At 35.3% G+C, this 14,333-nt stretch overlaps 4 protein-coding genes across 5 annotated transcripts in view; 1 reads left to right on the top strand and 3 right to left on the bottom strand.

Annotated features, from left to right (window-relative positions):
* The window catches only part of LOC106640022 (unconventional myosin-Ie), a 51,096-nt gene extending 44,819 nt beyond the window's left edge, over nt 1-6,277 (bottom strand). Inside the window, exons 1-2 of the mRNA XM_089588724.1 lie at nt 5,602-6,277; nt 4,873-5,079 (exon numbers count right to left, since the gene is read on the bottom strand). Of these exons, the coding sequence (XP_089444850.1) occupies nt 4,873-4,875 (3 nt within the window). The 5' untranslated portion in view covers nt 4,876-5,079; nt 5,602-6,277. The remainder of the gene's footprint in view (nt 1-4,872; nt 5,080-5,601) is intronic.
* A 367-nt stretch (nt 6,278-6,644) lies between these two features.
* Nucleotides 6,645-9,917, top strand: Fcp1 (RNA polymerase II subunit A C-terminal domain phosphatase Fcp1). Its single transcript, XM_089588540.1, has 8 exons — nt 6,645-6,839; nt 6,942-7,168; nt 7,283-7,583; nt 7,684-7,928; nt 8,011-8,776; nt 8,850-9,029; nt 9,111-9,393; nt 9,454-9,917. Exons 2-8 carry the CDS (start codon nt 6,957-6,959, stop codon nt 9,747-9,749), a joined length of 2,283 nt encoding a protein of 760 aa, XP_089444666.1. The 5' UTR covers nt 6,645-6,839; nt 6,942-6,956; the 3' UTR covers nt 9,750-9,917.
* Nucleotides 9,918-10,191: 274 nt separating this feature from the next.
* On the bottom strand, nt 10,192-11,341 carry mRpS17 (mitochondrial ribosomal protein S17). Of its 2 annotated transcripts, XM_089588800.1 has the most exons (4): nt 11,294-11,341; nt 10,780-10,921; nt 10,571-10,687; nt 10,192-10,489 (listed from the first exon to the last, which is right to left on the bottom strand). In XM_089588800.1, exons 2-4 carry the CDS (start codon nt 10,912-10,914, stop codon nt 10,244-10,246), a joined length of 498 nt encoding a protein of 165 aa, XP_089444926.1. In that variant the 5' UTR covers nt 10,915-10,921; nt 11,294-11,341; the 3' UTR covers nt 10,192-10,243. The 2 variants fall into 2 exon arrangements, with proteins under 2 accessions (XP_089444926.1, XP_014209370.2); XM_014353884.2 differs by lacking the exon at nt 11,294-11,341 and having other exon boundaries at nt 10,780-11,049.
* Nucleotides 11,342-11,519: 178 nt separating this feature from the next.
* LOC106640089 (WD repeat-containing protein 89) lies at nt 11,520-13,918 on the bottom strand. The gene is made up of 7 exons (XM_014353984.2): nt 13,390-13,918; nt 13,063-13,289; nt 12,585-12,919; nt 12,372-12,500; nt 12,202-12,296; nt 11,976-12,078; nt 11,520-11,904 (listed from the first exon to the last, which is right to left on the bottom strand). The coding sequence occupies exons 1-7, from the start codon at nt 13,548-13,550 to the stop codon at nt 11,746-11,748; spliced, it is 1,209 nt and encodes a 402-aa protein (XP_014209470.2). The 5' UTR covers nt 13,551-13,918; the 3' UTR covers nt 11,520-11,745.
* Between the last annotated feature and the right edge of the window lie 415 nt (nt 13,919-14,333).

Below are 14,333 nucleotides of genomic sequence, written 5' to 3'. Positions count from 1 at the left end.
CGCGACTGGAGGAACATTCAACGAGTAACACGTGTAGGCACGTATAAAAATTCTTAATTATAATACGTGTGAATATTTTGTCATAGATTTTGATTCATTTGGAGCTAATGTTAAGGATATATATATATATATATATATATATATATATATATATATATATATATATATATATATATATATATATATATATATATATATATATTGCCAAGTTTTTCTATTCAAGTAAATTTACATAATCTAATACGTGTCTGATATTTATACACACAAATGATGTTTTTGAGTGCAAATATACAAATAAAATTTGGGCGGGGGAAAATATTGCTGCTCGATAAATTGTGAGTCAGATATTAGTGTATCCTAATGTTACGAGGTATGTACCTATATATAGAAGAAAAGAGCGTCCCGACGTTTCAGCTGTTTCCAGCTTATGTTCCTTCTTATTATTGATGTTCTACACGCCTATGTTGCACGTACAGCAGGCATTCCAATTCCATTTTTACTTACAATTGACGAACTCTTTATTTTAAAAAATGAGAGAATTCAAAAATGCCGTGATTCAACGGTAACATTGTATCAAAATTAATAAATTGTTCATCAACTCCCAGTATAAGGTGCTGCGGATTACTCGATCATTTACACTCTCGCGTTGTACCAATAAGTATTGCAAACATTAAGTACAGCCTGAATAGCTCAGATGTTGTTGTATATTCGTACCATAACCACTTAAATTATATCAATGAAATAATCGTGGCAAAAAATTTTTTTCGCTTCAGGCAAGAGTAGTATAGTATTAAAGTGCGTTAAAGTGGTTATCAGTAAAACATGGACCAATTGAAAAATTTAACATTGCTGGAAGGAGTCTACGAATTTTAATAAAAAACAAATAATCAAAGAAAAGGCGAGACATGTTGTACGCTATAAGAAATGAAGCCATGACTCATCCAGCATCTCTCGGCGACTTTTTTTGTCAAATTTTAATGGGGAAATGACGATCGAGTTTTCATCAATCATATAAACACGCTTAGCTATTGTGATACTTATATTATTCAAATTCTTTTTTTTTTTTTTTTTTGCAAAAACAATAAATTTTGTATACAAACATAACACACATATTATAATTTCTAATAGGATCTATAGATTTCTTTCGCCAAGAGATTGTTAATCTTAATTTTTGTCCAAGAATTTCGAGATGAAACGTTACGGTATTTCGCTAAAAAATAAATAGATGCCCTAAGGTTTTTCATTCCAAACTTGTCACCGCCAGAATAATCTAAATTTAACGAGTCGAAGCTTAATTCCGGTTTCGTAAAGACAAGTTCAGTGAACTCGAAAAAAGCACTTCCGCTAAAAATACAAGGGGCGCGGTGTTTCACAACAGAGCCGATGGTTCACGTAAGGGGGGATCCCTCGATGTGCAGCACAAAAAACATAGGTAAGTATTATAGGTATACCTACAAATGCTAAAAGCGCTTAGTGGTCCAATATATATATTATAAGATCCATACAAGATTTTACAAAGAGTTGCATCCAACTCTGCTGTTATTGTAGGTATACGTAGATTTATACGGTGCAATGTCCGAAAGCCTGCGGTTTGCTCATAAAAGTCATTGAGCATAATATATAAGGGTAAATTATCCGAGCCATTTAAACGTAAAAAAAGAATTTGATTGTCATCTCGTAGGAGTCCAAAAAAATTGCCGTTTTTTTCGACCATTCGTTGTATTATAGCAAGAGGTATAGGTATACAAATATGCCAAAGTAGTGCGCGCGAGACGCGAGCACGTACGTATATTTATGTACTTACTAATTTGAGTTGATCTACAAGAGAGTGTTTCATCTGTATACTTGTAGCATTGGGTATCCATTCGTACGTACATACGCCATTAGAAAAAAAAAAAAAAAAAAAAAAAAAAAAAAAAAAAAAAAAGAAAAGAAAAAAAACAGGTGCACGCTCGTGGAAAGTAAGCCAAGCGCATGTGGAACGCGCACATGTTACATAGTCAGCTTCACATATAGTGGTATACAACGTTATACTATTCCCCGTGTGCAACATAATGGGTATAAAAAAAAATCTGGAATTTCCACCATGGGTGTACTCACCAAGTAATTAACTGCAGATCACGCGGTAACAACGGACGAGGCATTTCCCTATACGTGGTGTGTGCCTGCATATTATAAGTAGGTATATGTGCTGTTAGGTGCTCAAAAGTGTTTGCGCAAGTACCTAAAATTGATCCATACTTTTCTTTCATCCTTAGCGCGCGGTAAGTTGTAATTAGATTTTTTTTTTAATTTTTCCTTCCAAGGCACCGGGTGAACAAATGAATCTATAGCAATCACATAACGTGGCTACGGTATATCGTTGAATTGCTGATTTTGATTCGTATAAAATGTTTCAGGCTACCGCGGCATACACTCGGCTCACGAAGGATGACTCACAATCATCAGTCGCACGAGTGCGTGATTCATTTGAAAGAAAAAAAGAAAACACCATCTTACGCACGCCTTCACAATCACTCGTATACCTATACTCACCCAAGCCACGAAGCCTATGGCATATTTTTATGCGATACCCTCTACTATACCTAGTTAAGTACAAAAAGCAAAAATATAAGGGGGAAAAAAAAAGTATTTAGTCGTCGTCTCAATGCAGAATCCACAGGAGCATATTCCACGATAAACTTCCATGCTTCGATTGGCCCATCAGATTGCGCTAACTTACTACGTATCCGTCAATTGGATCGCGTTGGATATAATGGAAGATTATTTACTTATGTGAAACAATTTTTTTTTTCTTTCTCGATACCGAGCTTCCCTTTCTCCAAGTATAACTGAGAATTAACCTCCAGATTAGCAAAGTTGAAAAAAAAAAAAAAAAAAAAAAAAAGTCCCTCTTTTGACTAGAGGCGCGTCAAAATTAGAACTGCATTCTCGGAGCGCAGAGGAGACAAGCTTTATCTCACATCCGGGTCTGATGAGGTTCAGCAAAGGACTTGTATGAAACATCTAATTGAGAGTCTTGGTGGAGCAGCCTCTTTTTATATACCTATACGAAGCGCATTCGTGTGACGCTGCTCGCGGTGTCTCTAGTGCAATATTTTTTTTCTTTCTTTTTCTTTGTCTCTTTTACCGCTTTGGGCCGTCTCTTTACAAAATTAAGTATATTATACCCCGTGAGTGTAGTGTGTAATTTTAAGTAGTTTCCCCGCAGCTCTTTATACATCGGCTCTTGTGTAAATCTTTCGACAGTGCATGTGAAATTAAATATGTTCAGTTAAATACAGTAGCTCTTTCTTTCTTGACATACATTTGGAGGAGTATTTTCTTGCAATGATGTATTTACTCTATTTTGCGGTATTATTTCGTTGTAGTACTTAAAATAAAGTATTTTCACACAAAAATAATCGTGCGATAATTAAACCACGTGCACGCACGAAGGGACAAGAGACACCATGCCATCAATATACATTCACATCAAGTCAACGGGATAAGTACGCGGCTGGATGATAAACGCGAGTACGGTATTATGTATTATTATATCGATGGTGCGTCATGTGTGTGTCATTATACATTCGATTGAGAAAAGAGCATCATAAGCCGCGCTGATGTGTATATCATATTGATACTCAATAGCTGAATAAAATACAAAGTGTCGATTAAAAACTTTTCCTTTTCCTTTTTTTCTTGACCATTGTTGGTATCCGAATGACTCGAGTTCGTAAGTATAATTATCTCTCGCATCAAAATGGCTCTGATGATGAATTGTCAATTGTATAGAGTGCTATCAGGCAGTGTTATTATTATTATTTGTTGTTTTTATTATCATCAAGTCATCGACATCAGCCTATGAAGAAAGTAAAATGAACATTTGATTTCGTAAGCACGTTTTACTTAACAAATGTACTACGGAAAATTAAAATTAAAATTTTTGACACCTATGTATCTATATTATATATTCAATTAATCGTATTATTGTTATTATAGACAAAAAAACTGGTTTTATGAATTTATGTAAGTAATATTTTACAACAAAACTTTATTAAATAAAGACGTAAATTAGTTGGATGCTTAGATCTCTGTTAGAATTTTTACCTTTGCACAATATAGACTATTTACTTTATTCAAAAATATTTATAAATTATTCGTTGATATGCTGGTAAGCAGCATCACGAAACATATTGTTAGATAATTATCTACGCCCACCTATTATCAGACATATTAATAAAAGCCAAAAATTGAATTGATACGGTACCAATAATTGTTACCTGCAAGCTTATATATGCTGCACGATAACGAATATCACGTTGGTGAAAGACGGATTATTATCAAACGAAGAATATTGTGTTGTATACCTACTGCACCTATATCCTTGGCCTTGTAAAAATATTGAGTCAGCGCCATGACATGTGTAGGCGCAAACTTTCTCTCTCCCTCTCTCTCTTAGGCTCTCTTTTTCTTAGCAGTTTTTTTTTTTAAACTCAAGGTCATGCATGAGCTCGTCAATTCGACCCTCGAACACCATATACATTTTTTTTTTCAATATAATACATTAGGTACAAATCCAATACACAAAAATCATTGGTATACGATTATCAGGTACTACCATAGGTGTTGGTATATTCATTATCTTCCCTCTCTATTGAAGTGCATCATTTATCCACAAGTTTTATTTATTCACGCACCTGCTTCCCTTACTCTAATTGAAGTGAATATATATAAGTATAGCCAAGCGGGTCAATGCCTCATTGTCTCCTCGTTCTCCTCCTACCTTCGATTCTACATTATGCGCCCTTCTCAATATTACCTTGTACACTTTAAACCGTTGCACCGAAATAAACAACTACGTAGATATACTTAAGTAAACTAACTCACCATTTCACCAGGTTTTCTTCACTTTTCTTACAGAATCATCAAGGAGGAATTTTGCTTTGATGTTCGCCTCTCAAATTTTCCGTTTCTTTCGTGCACTTTATGAAGTTGCAAGTCTTGCAAAAATCATAGCACCCAAAAGTATGTACTGAACTTCTATTACTTGGTCTTTCTCTTTTTAAAATCTTCAAATCTCATTATTTTCATTGTCTGAAAATAAAAAACACGAAATTCAGCCAATATATGATCTATAAAAGTTAAGAGACACCAACACCGCAAGCCTGACTCACTGAGCAAAAAAAAAAAAAAAAAAAAAAAAGGATTACTTAAAACAATTGCAGTGATATACGTTTCTTTATAATCTTATTATTGACAAGAATAAAGTAACTTTACCGACACTATTGTACGTGTAACTATAACAGAATATAATATCTATTTTTGCAGTATGCAGTAATTTGTGTACAAATGTCTTAAGTGCACGTTTTTAGAGTATTTAAAAAAAAATACATGCACATGGCTGTGATAACCATCATCCACTGGCTACACTAAAACAATTTTGTTTAAAAACCAATTTTGCAGAATTTTCGAGGCTCAACAAATTATAATTAAAACCGTGTTCAAGTGAATAAATTATTTATTTGCAAGGTTCCAAATTATTTTTTTGCACACTTTTAACATCAGGTCATTTGTTCATTAATTTAACGTAAGTATAATAGCAAATTGTATACTAACTTGTTTGTATTTGAGTCCATGTTGATTTACAGTTGAACAACGAATAAACGTAATCCTTTGTATCAGTGGCACTTATCACACGTTTTTCTTATCAGTGTTATTGAAATTAAACGGCGATAACATAAAATTGTGCTAATTTTTAAACTAGCTTGTGTGATATTCAATTAGTATCGTGATACACGTTGAGCAGAAGAGAACGATTATAAACTTAAACTTAATTGTTCAATACACCCCATCCAATCGAAGTTTCAATTCAATAAGTTTATCGAAACAATTAGTAAGTTATTCAAGATGCATGGCAAGCTAACATGCTTGTCCGTATATAGGTGTATAGGTGTAGGTTTAATGCAAGAATGGATCAGCTGGATAAGTTGGATGTTACTTCAAACAGTAGCAGTGTATGCTGTGTAAGTAGATCAATTCCAAAGATCACAGGCACGCAAGTAAGATATATGTACAAAATAACACAATTACTCCCTCGTATCCGTTGATAACCATAAATTCACGTACCTACTTATATACGTGAAAAAATAGTTGAATGTCAAACCTATCAAAAGTGTAAAACACTACACAAAACAAAGAAAAGACACAGAAAAACTACATAACCTATGCAACAAACACCGGCAAGAGTTTAAGCAATACTAGATAATTTGCTGCAGTAACAGTAACAGCTAGCATCCTGACGTCCTGACCTGCGACGGCTGCGACTCTCTCTCTCTCTCTCTACTCTCTCACTTTCTGAGTCTGACTCCGCAAATGCTGCCAGGGGTCTGATCGGGGCATTCGATATCTCGCAAAAGTAAGCATTATTTTCGATAATCCCTATAAAATAACCAAAAATAACGATAATACGCATGCGCAGTTTAAGAATTATCGCCGATAAATCGATAATCGACAAAAATGCTTACTTTTGCGAGATAACGCACCGACAGTAAGACAGTTAGTACAGGTTGACGCTAGCGCCGCCCGTCCCCCCCCCGGCCACCCTCTTATACCTATACACATATAAGTGTTCGTAAGCGTATATATATATATATAAGTACGCAAAAAGTACCACAACAATGAAAAACGATAACCGAGTATCGTCATCCCATGATTGAATAGTATGATCATAACAGAGAGAGCCGATTTAAGTAACAGATGACCATACATTGTTGCTATCATTCGTGCAGCCCCTAACAGTTGTTATCTAAGTAATAAGTGTCATTAAAATAATAGGTGTAAGTAAGTAAATAAAGGTAAGCATTAGTGTTGTAACAGCCGTGACTTGAGAAAGTTGAGAATCAAGGCATTGAAAAACGTGCAAGAAAAGTTGTACATTTTAATAATGCTCCTTGCAGCCGCATACGATCGGAATGTCCAGTTTTGAGGTACACTTCCCTAAAGAAGATCAGCCTTCAAGGATAAAAAAATGGAAGGTTTCGGAGGGAACGATGGTTACCGCCGGCAGAATCCTTCTTTTGTACCAGGACGTTGCAACTGGCAAGATCGAGAAGAAGCTGCGGGCTACACAACTTGGTCGAGTTGTCAAGCATCTCGTCAAGGAAAATGAAACCGTTCATACAGGGTAACTTAAAGCTTCTTAAAACTAATTTTTTAAATCTCTCCACTAAATTGTTCATAAGATTTTGATATACTGAAACACTACAGTAGCATTTGGTTATTTTTTCTATTTTTTTAGGCAACCTGTAGCACTTGTAGAAGGATGTAAGCATCCAACTGTGATAAAAGATTTGTGTGCAGAATGTGGAGTTGATTTGAGAGAAGAATTAAAAGCAAATCCTAATAAATCACTAGTATCTCAAGCTAATGTACCTATGATACACAGTGTGCCAGAGTTAAAGGTAACAGCTGAATTGGCTGAAAAAATTGGTCGACAAGACAAAGAAAGATTATTGAAACACAAACAATTAGTATTGTTAGTTGATCTGGATCAAACCATTGTTCATACAACAAATGACAATGTTTCCGCCAATCTTGAGGTGTGTTTCAAATGAAACTGTATGATTTCCAGTTTTTCTTGTCTGAGTTATTTGTTCCAACTTAATTCATCCCAACTTTTATCCTTGTCTTTGGTTTCAGGACGTTTATCATTTTCAACTTTATGGTGTAAATTCACCCTGGTATCATACAAGATTGAGACCACATACTCGACATTTTCTATCAGAAATTAGTAAGCTCTACGAGTTGCACATATGCACGTTTGGAGCTCGTCAATATGCACACATGATAGCCTCGCTTTTGGATAGTGATGGAAAACTCTTTTCCCATAGAATACTATCCAGGGACGAATGTTTTGACTCACAGTCTAAAACTGCTAATCTGAAGTATGTTCGATGTACAAGAAAAATAATTGTCATCTACTACAAATTTTTTTTATTCATGAAAAGCATTCGTTTTACTTTTTAGAGCACTGTTTCCTTGTGGAGTTGACATGGTCTGCATTATTGACGATAGAGATGATGTATGGCAGGGTTGTGCCAATTTGGTACAAGTTAAGCCTTACAATTATTTTTTACACACTGGTGATATTAACGTACCACCAGGCTTGGAAAGACAGGAAGATCATATTACACCAAAGCCTGCAACAGAATATTTGCCAAAAGATTTACCACAAAATGAGATATTAAATGAAGATCAGAATGGTAAAGGAAGTAATAATACTGGAGATAATACTACAGAGGTTTCAACGAATCCAAAAGAGCTTACAGCTGAGAGATCGGAATTGCGTAGAGAATATGAAACCGCTACAAAAATGAAAACTAACAAAGATAATGAAAGTGTTGAAAAAGAGGATTGTTCAGAGAAATCCAGCATACAAGAAAACAAAAGTGAATCGGGAGAAAAATTGAGAAATACGCAAGAAACTAAGGAAGAAGAAAAATGTAAACAAGCAGACGAAGAATCTCAATTAAAAAATCACGATACAGATGATCATGATGATTATTTATTGTACTTGGAAGATATTTTAAAAAGAATACACTCGGAATTTTATGCAGAAAACGAAAATGAAAATGTGAGAACAAAAACTCTCAGAGAAATCATCCCAAAAGTTAGATCTCGCGTTTTGCAAGGACTTTATTTAACATTTAGTGGTCTTGTTCCAAATAATCAAAAACTTCATCAAAGTCGTGCTTACAAGGTTGCAAGAATATTTGGCGCTCAAGTTACTCAGGTATTATCATTACTAACTATATAAAATGAGATTGCAACTATACCTATAGGTATGACGTGCAACATTTTTGCAGGATCTTAACGAAAAAACGACGCATTTGGTGGCTATTCAACCAGGTACGTTAAAAGTAAGAGATGCAAAGAAACAGGGACGAGTTAAAATCGTAAATCCAGATTGGTTGTGGACTTGTGCAGAAAGATGGGAACATGTCGATGAACGCTTGTACCCTCTAAAAGAAGTACCTTTACATAAAGTAAGTATTAAACTTTTTTTTTTTTTTTTTTAATGCCAATTAGAAAGATACAGGCACACTGTCAAGACTGAATAATTGTAGGCTCGCGAATTCAGAAAGCCACCACCGCACTGCAGTACGCCTGAACATGTAGAGGAGTCCGATCCTAAGACAGAAGGAAATTTTGCCAGTAGCATCAATCCATTGATGGTGTTTAGTAAGGAGGAAATCGCAACGATGGGCCGAGAAGTCGATGAGGATATGTCGGATTTGGAGGACGACGATGATTTTGGAAGTGAATCAGAAAGTAATACCCAGGAAAGCAGTCAAAAACGTCCATACGGCTCTGATAACGACTCTGACTCAAACAACGATGTGTATGGCTGTAAGTGAAACAATTACTTGCTGATTATCACTCATTGACACACTTTTTACTGACTTGCAGACACACCAAATGAGCCGAAAAGGCGTCGAAACGAGAGCGACAATGAAAGCAATGTCAGTAGTGACGAAGAGAGAGGCCGAAAACGTAAAAAACGCTGTCCAAACGAGGATGACGATGACGATGAGGAAGATGATCCGGTGACACGTTTCCGACGGGGGGAAGATGTATCGGACGATGTTGATTACGGAGATAACTCTCAAGATTCCGTTTGCGATCTTGAAGCCGACGACATGGAAGAAGAACGCGAGTGGAATGCTATGGGCGCAGCTCTCGAGAGAGAATTTCTCTCCAATTGAATCCTTGTTGGAGGCTGTTTGTTGCTGTTGTAATGTTTGAAAGGAAGAGAACCTTGTATAATTTAAATCACGAAAGTGAAAGTACTATATCTTTTTTATGAGAAGTGGAGTGCATTACACTTAAAGATGACAAAGTCTATTGTTAAGTACAAGTAAAATAAAAATAGTAAACCAATCAATTTCCATTCTCAAATTATTAAAAGGTTTTTCATGCAGTAAATGACTAATTTATCCTCAAGTATTAATTTTAATTAAAATATACTGTGAGATACAAAATAATTGTATGCATTTTAAAAAACTAAACTTGTAAGCTTACTTACAGTACGATTTGGTTTTTCAATGGAAAAGGGTTATTTTTTTGTTTAATGTGTTGTATATTGCGCTTACTTAAAATGTTTAGTTTAAAATTCAAAATATTAAACTTAATTTAAAATATGTTCGAAAATGTTATTTAGTAGAAAGCGCTTTATTCAAGTACAATGTATATTTACTCTTCAAATGCCATAAGGTTGTGGCTTGTTGGGATCTTCATAATATTTTCTGTAAGATGGCTTATGTGTGAAATCTTTTTTATCTTCCAGAGATCCTCTAGAGGGTGCTTTGTTATAGTCAAAACCAGTTTCAGTTTTGCCATACAGTTCATTGACTTCACATATATTATCCCTGTACTTACTACCTGCCACTTTTTTACCTGTGATAGGGTCTACAAAGTTTCCTGTGGGAAAAAGAATTTCAACGACCTGAAAACGATGCAACGATTAATGATTATGATGAATTTTTATGGTATCTGATATTTTTCAATTAACAAAAGTTGCTAAAACCTTGTGAGTAATCAATCTTGTCATTTTTTCTGGTAGAACTTCGATTAAAATCAGATCGCCAGTCTTACATATTTTATCTGGATCATGTGCATAGCAGAAGTCAAGCCTTCTAAAATGCTAAAAAAGCGAAACTAAATTATTTTAAAGTCAAAGGTAGGTGTTTATATAGACTTAAGAAACGTATTGGGATGAAAGGAAATAGGACATACCATGTGCAAATTTTCATCGTACTCAAAATTTGGAATTTGTACTTTAACTGCATTGGTTTTCCAAGATGGTATGCACTTTCCAATTATATATTTTGCTGCTTGCTTGACACCCGCGACACCCGGTGTTGTTGCCATCTTACGACTTTAAGTATATATATACGTGTTAGTTATTATAGTATTCATCCAACTTCAATTCGATTTGACGAGCAGTGTCGTCTGCAAACTTGCATCGCTGCAGTTTTCGCATGCTCTCTCTGCAGCAGCCGTGTGTCGTCGTCGTACTTACACATAAGGTACGTTTGTATAGTAAATGACGACCTTTTTTTTGGCTCAATTCCATTTATGTAAGTATATATATGGTCGCCATTAGGGCGAAACCACACGCAATGGAATTATGGAATGAGCGAATGACGAATATTCGTCGATTCTTTCATTCACCTATGATTAAGTAGTCAATCCCATTCACCAGGCTCACGCTTGCGTATGATTTCGGTCTTACCTCTATTAACTATACCTGTATAAAACTTTCGAGGATTTCTCGTTCCAACTGCACCACTGTCGCTGGTTCCGCACGGGATGGTCTGCGATTCCGGGCGAATCGTTACTGAGAACCATCATGCGAGTCGATCTTGTTTATGCTCAGAATGTTTAAAATCATGTTAAAATTGCATGCTTGCATTGATATTTTATTGTATGGATTTTAAGACGATGAATATTTTTTTAAAAATATTTATTTGGCATCATAAAAAAATCTAGTTAAATAAAAAATAATAATCAACGTGTATAAAATTGTACAATTCTTTCAGAATCAATATTATGAAAAACAGATGTCATTTACATACATTTGTAAGTTTTTATAAAAGTATTTTTTTTTCTACTAGTAATTCGTACCATTCAACTTTATAAAAACTTCATCATTTACAAAATTTTAATTTCATACTTGTATATAATACAAGTTTAAGCAGTTTAATATGGTTTTATCCTATGATTTTTGTCATTGCGACTCTTTTCGGCTCCTGTTTTTGCTGGGCGTTTATTGTTAGTATTTTTTGGAACTGAAAGGGATTCTGTTTGCCTCCAAATATTGATAATTCCGGCTTCACCACCCGTGACTAAGCAGCCACTCTGAAAACGATGTAGCATTTAATAAAAGTAAAATAACTAATTTTAAAGGTAACAATTACAAATTCATAAACCTTTTCATGTAACCAGCTGTCTCTAACAAGTTGTTTATTTCCTGAGAAATCATAATATGGTTCTAAACGGTTTTTTCCTAAACTTAGGCATTTTAAGTCATCTCTGAAAAAAGAATCAGGTATCAGTACAAAAGTATGAAATTTTTTTAATCGTTTTTGCTATTGAAACTTTTAATTTTGATAAGTAACAATCATATTATACTTTTTTTTTTTTTTTTCACTTTACCCTTTAGGCGAGCTCAAACCAGCAATTAAGTAAGGATTTCCAAATGTACTATGAGCATGTATTCTGACGAAATAGTAACTCTCTGGATCATCCTTCTGTAATAAAAAATAGAATTTAATTCAGTGGTAGTTTGATGTAAATTAAATTGAAAAACTAAACAAAATGAATACCGGAGACAAACAAAGATGACTTCTTTCAAATTTATTGTATGGAGTAGCATCCTCACAATTCCAGAGTTGAATAGTATGAGTATGAGTAATACACCATAAATTTTCATTTGTAAGCCAGCCTATTCGATCCTTTAGAAATACGTAAAAAATTAAAAAACATTTTTTTATAGACAAATTTGTTCATTAAACGGATAAACGTAAAAAAAAACTTACAACTGAAGATTCTGTATTTAAGGAATACGTAAGAGCAGAATCTTCACAAGTCTGGGTGAGGTCAAAAACATTTATCAGACCATCTGTACTACCTGATGCAAGAATGTCTTTTTTATTCCAGTGAAAGGATAAAGATGTAATGTCATCCATATGCGACTCCCAATAACCACCAAGTAAACTATTTTTTGCATTAACTTTTGAGTTGCTATACCTGACATCCCAAAACAATATAAAAGCATCTCCACCAATGTGTTCTGTACCACCTGCGACGAGCCTTTCATCACAGCTAATATCAAAGCTAGCAAGCGGTTTTAGCTTACCATCTTCTGTATTGTCTGTTAGAAAATAAAAAAATAAAAAAAAAAAAAAAAAACAAAGAAGCACAAGCATAAAATTTATAGCGCAAATAATAGATTGAGAATGTTATATATACTTAGAAGTAATAAACAATTGATGGAAAGATAAATATGTATCAAACCTTTGAATTGGGCAATGACTTTTCCTTTGGCCCTGAGGTCGCAGACAGAAACGGTGCCATCACTGGAGGCAATGTAAACGATGTGTCGCGAACTCGGACTAAACTTAATTCCTACAACAGAGGATTGGTTGTGTTCAAGGCTCACCAGCTTTCTGAACTGCTCGCCGGCCGAGTATATCACGCACGTGTGATCCGCCAAAGCTGCTCCTATTTTGAATTCATCATCGCTGTAAGGAGTGAACGACAGTGTTAGCAAGTGTTGACGAAGGCAAGGCAACAGAAAAGCAAATCAAGCAAGTAATGATTAACCGGTGTACATATACGTACCTTTGAGTGCCACAAAGAGCAAGTACGTAATTTTGCTCATCCGGGGAGACTCTTTCCTCAACAGTTGGAACGAATTCGGCCTTGTAGTTGAAGCTGCTCAGCTGGGATGACACGCCATTCTCTACGCTTAGTTTTTTGAGGGACTCCACAATTTTGGCCATGGTTCAGTTCAGCAAGCCAGAAGCTGCTGCTTCGTAGCCTGCACACGATCTCCTTGTATTCGATAACGTGTCCAAGTACCTACTTATAATAACTCGAGTTTATGGCCCTGCCGCACAAGTCAAGCACACGACAACTTTATTAGCCACTGCTATTATTTAGAGCAACACACCGGGTAATAATTATTGGATTTGACAAATATCAATGCTTATTATGTGCGAGTTTTGCAGATTGCATAGTACGCATCGCACGTATGCAACTATATACACCTTTTCAAACTGTATACAACAATAGATTTGTTCGGCTGCACTGCATAGTAATCCAGAAAGGATTCCAGAGTCCTTTGGTCCCTTCAGTTCCCTCTCGTTCTCGTACGTTAATCTCGATTAAGATCATTAATGACGGTGGAGCTATTCACATAGACATTTTTTGCTTATTTCATTGTGAACGTTCATATTGAAAAGGGGCTCCAATGTTCCGCTAAACTCAAAATGAGTGAACAGACTGAACAGACCTATACTGTGTTCTCTGTCAGTCAACGCCACTTGTTCACTTTCGTCTCCGACTCGCCCACACTGTCCCCGACCGTCCCTGCATGGATTGTAAGGTGAACGAATCTAATAGGCTTTGTTGCCTGATGGAAAAAGAGGCATAGGTCTGTTCAGTCTGTTCACTCATTTTGAGTTTAGCGGAACATTGGAACCCCCTTTTCAATATGAACGTTCACAATGAAATAAGCAAAAAATGTCTATGACGGATTGACGGTGTGAGAATTGATGAGTACC

This window comes from Copidosoma floridanum, unplaced genomic scaffold (genome assembly GCF_036245765.1).
Source record: "Copidosoma floridanum isolate Cflo_tuat_1 unplaced genomic scaffold, Cflo_Japanese_pri ptg000007l, whole genome shotgun sequence".
Lineage (NCBI taxonomy): Eukaryota > Metazoa > Arthropoda > Insecta > Hymenoptera > Encyrtidae > Copidosoma > Copidosoma floridanum.
Note: the sequence above shows the minus strand (reverse complement) of the source record. Positions and strands in the feature narration are given on the sequence as shown.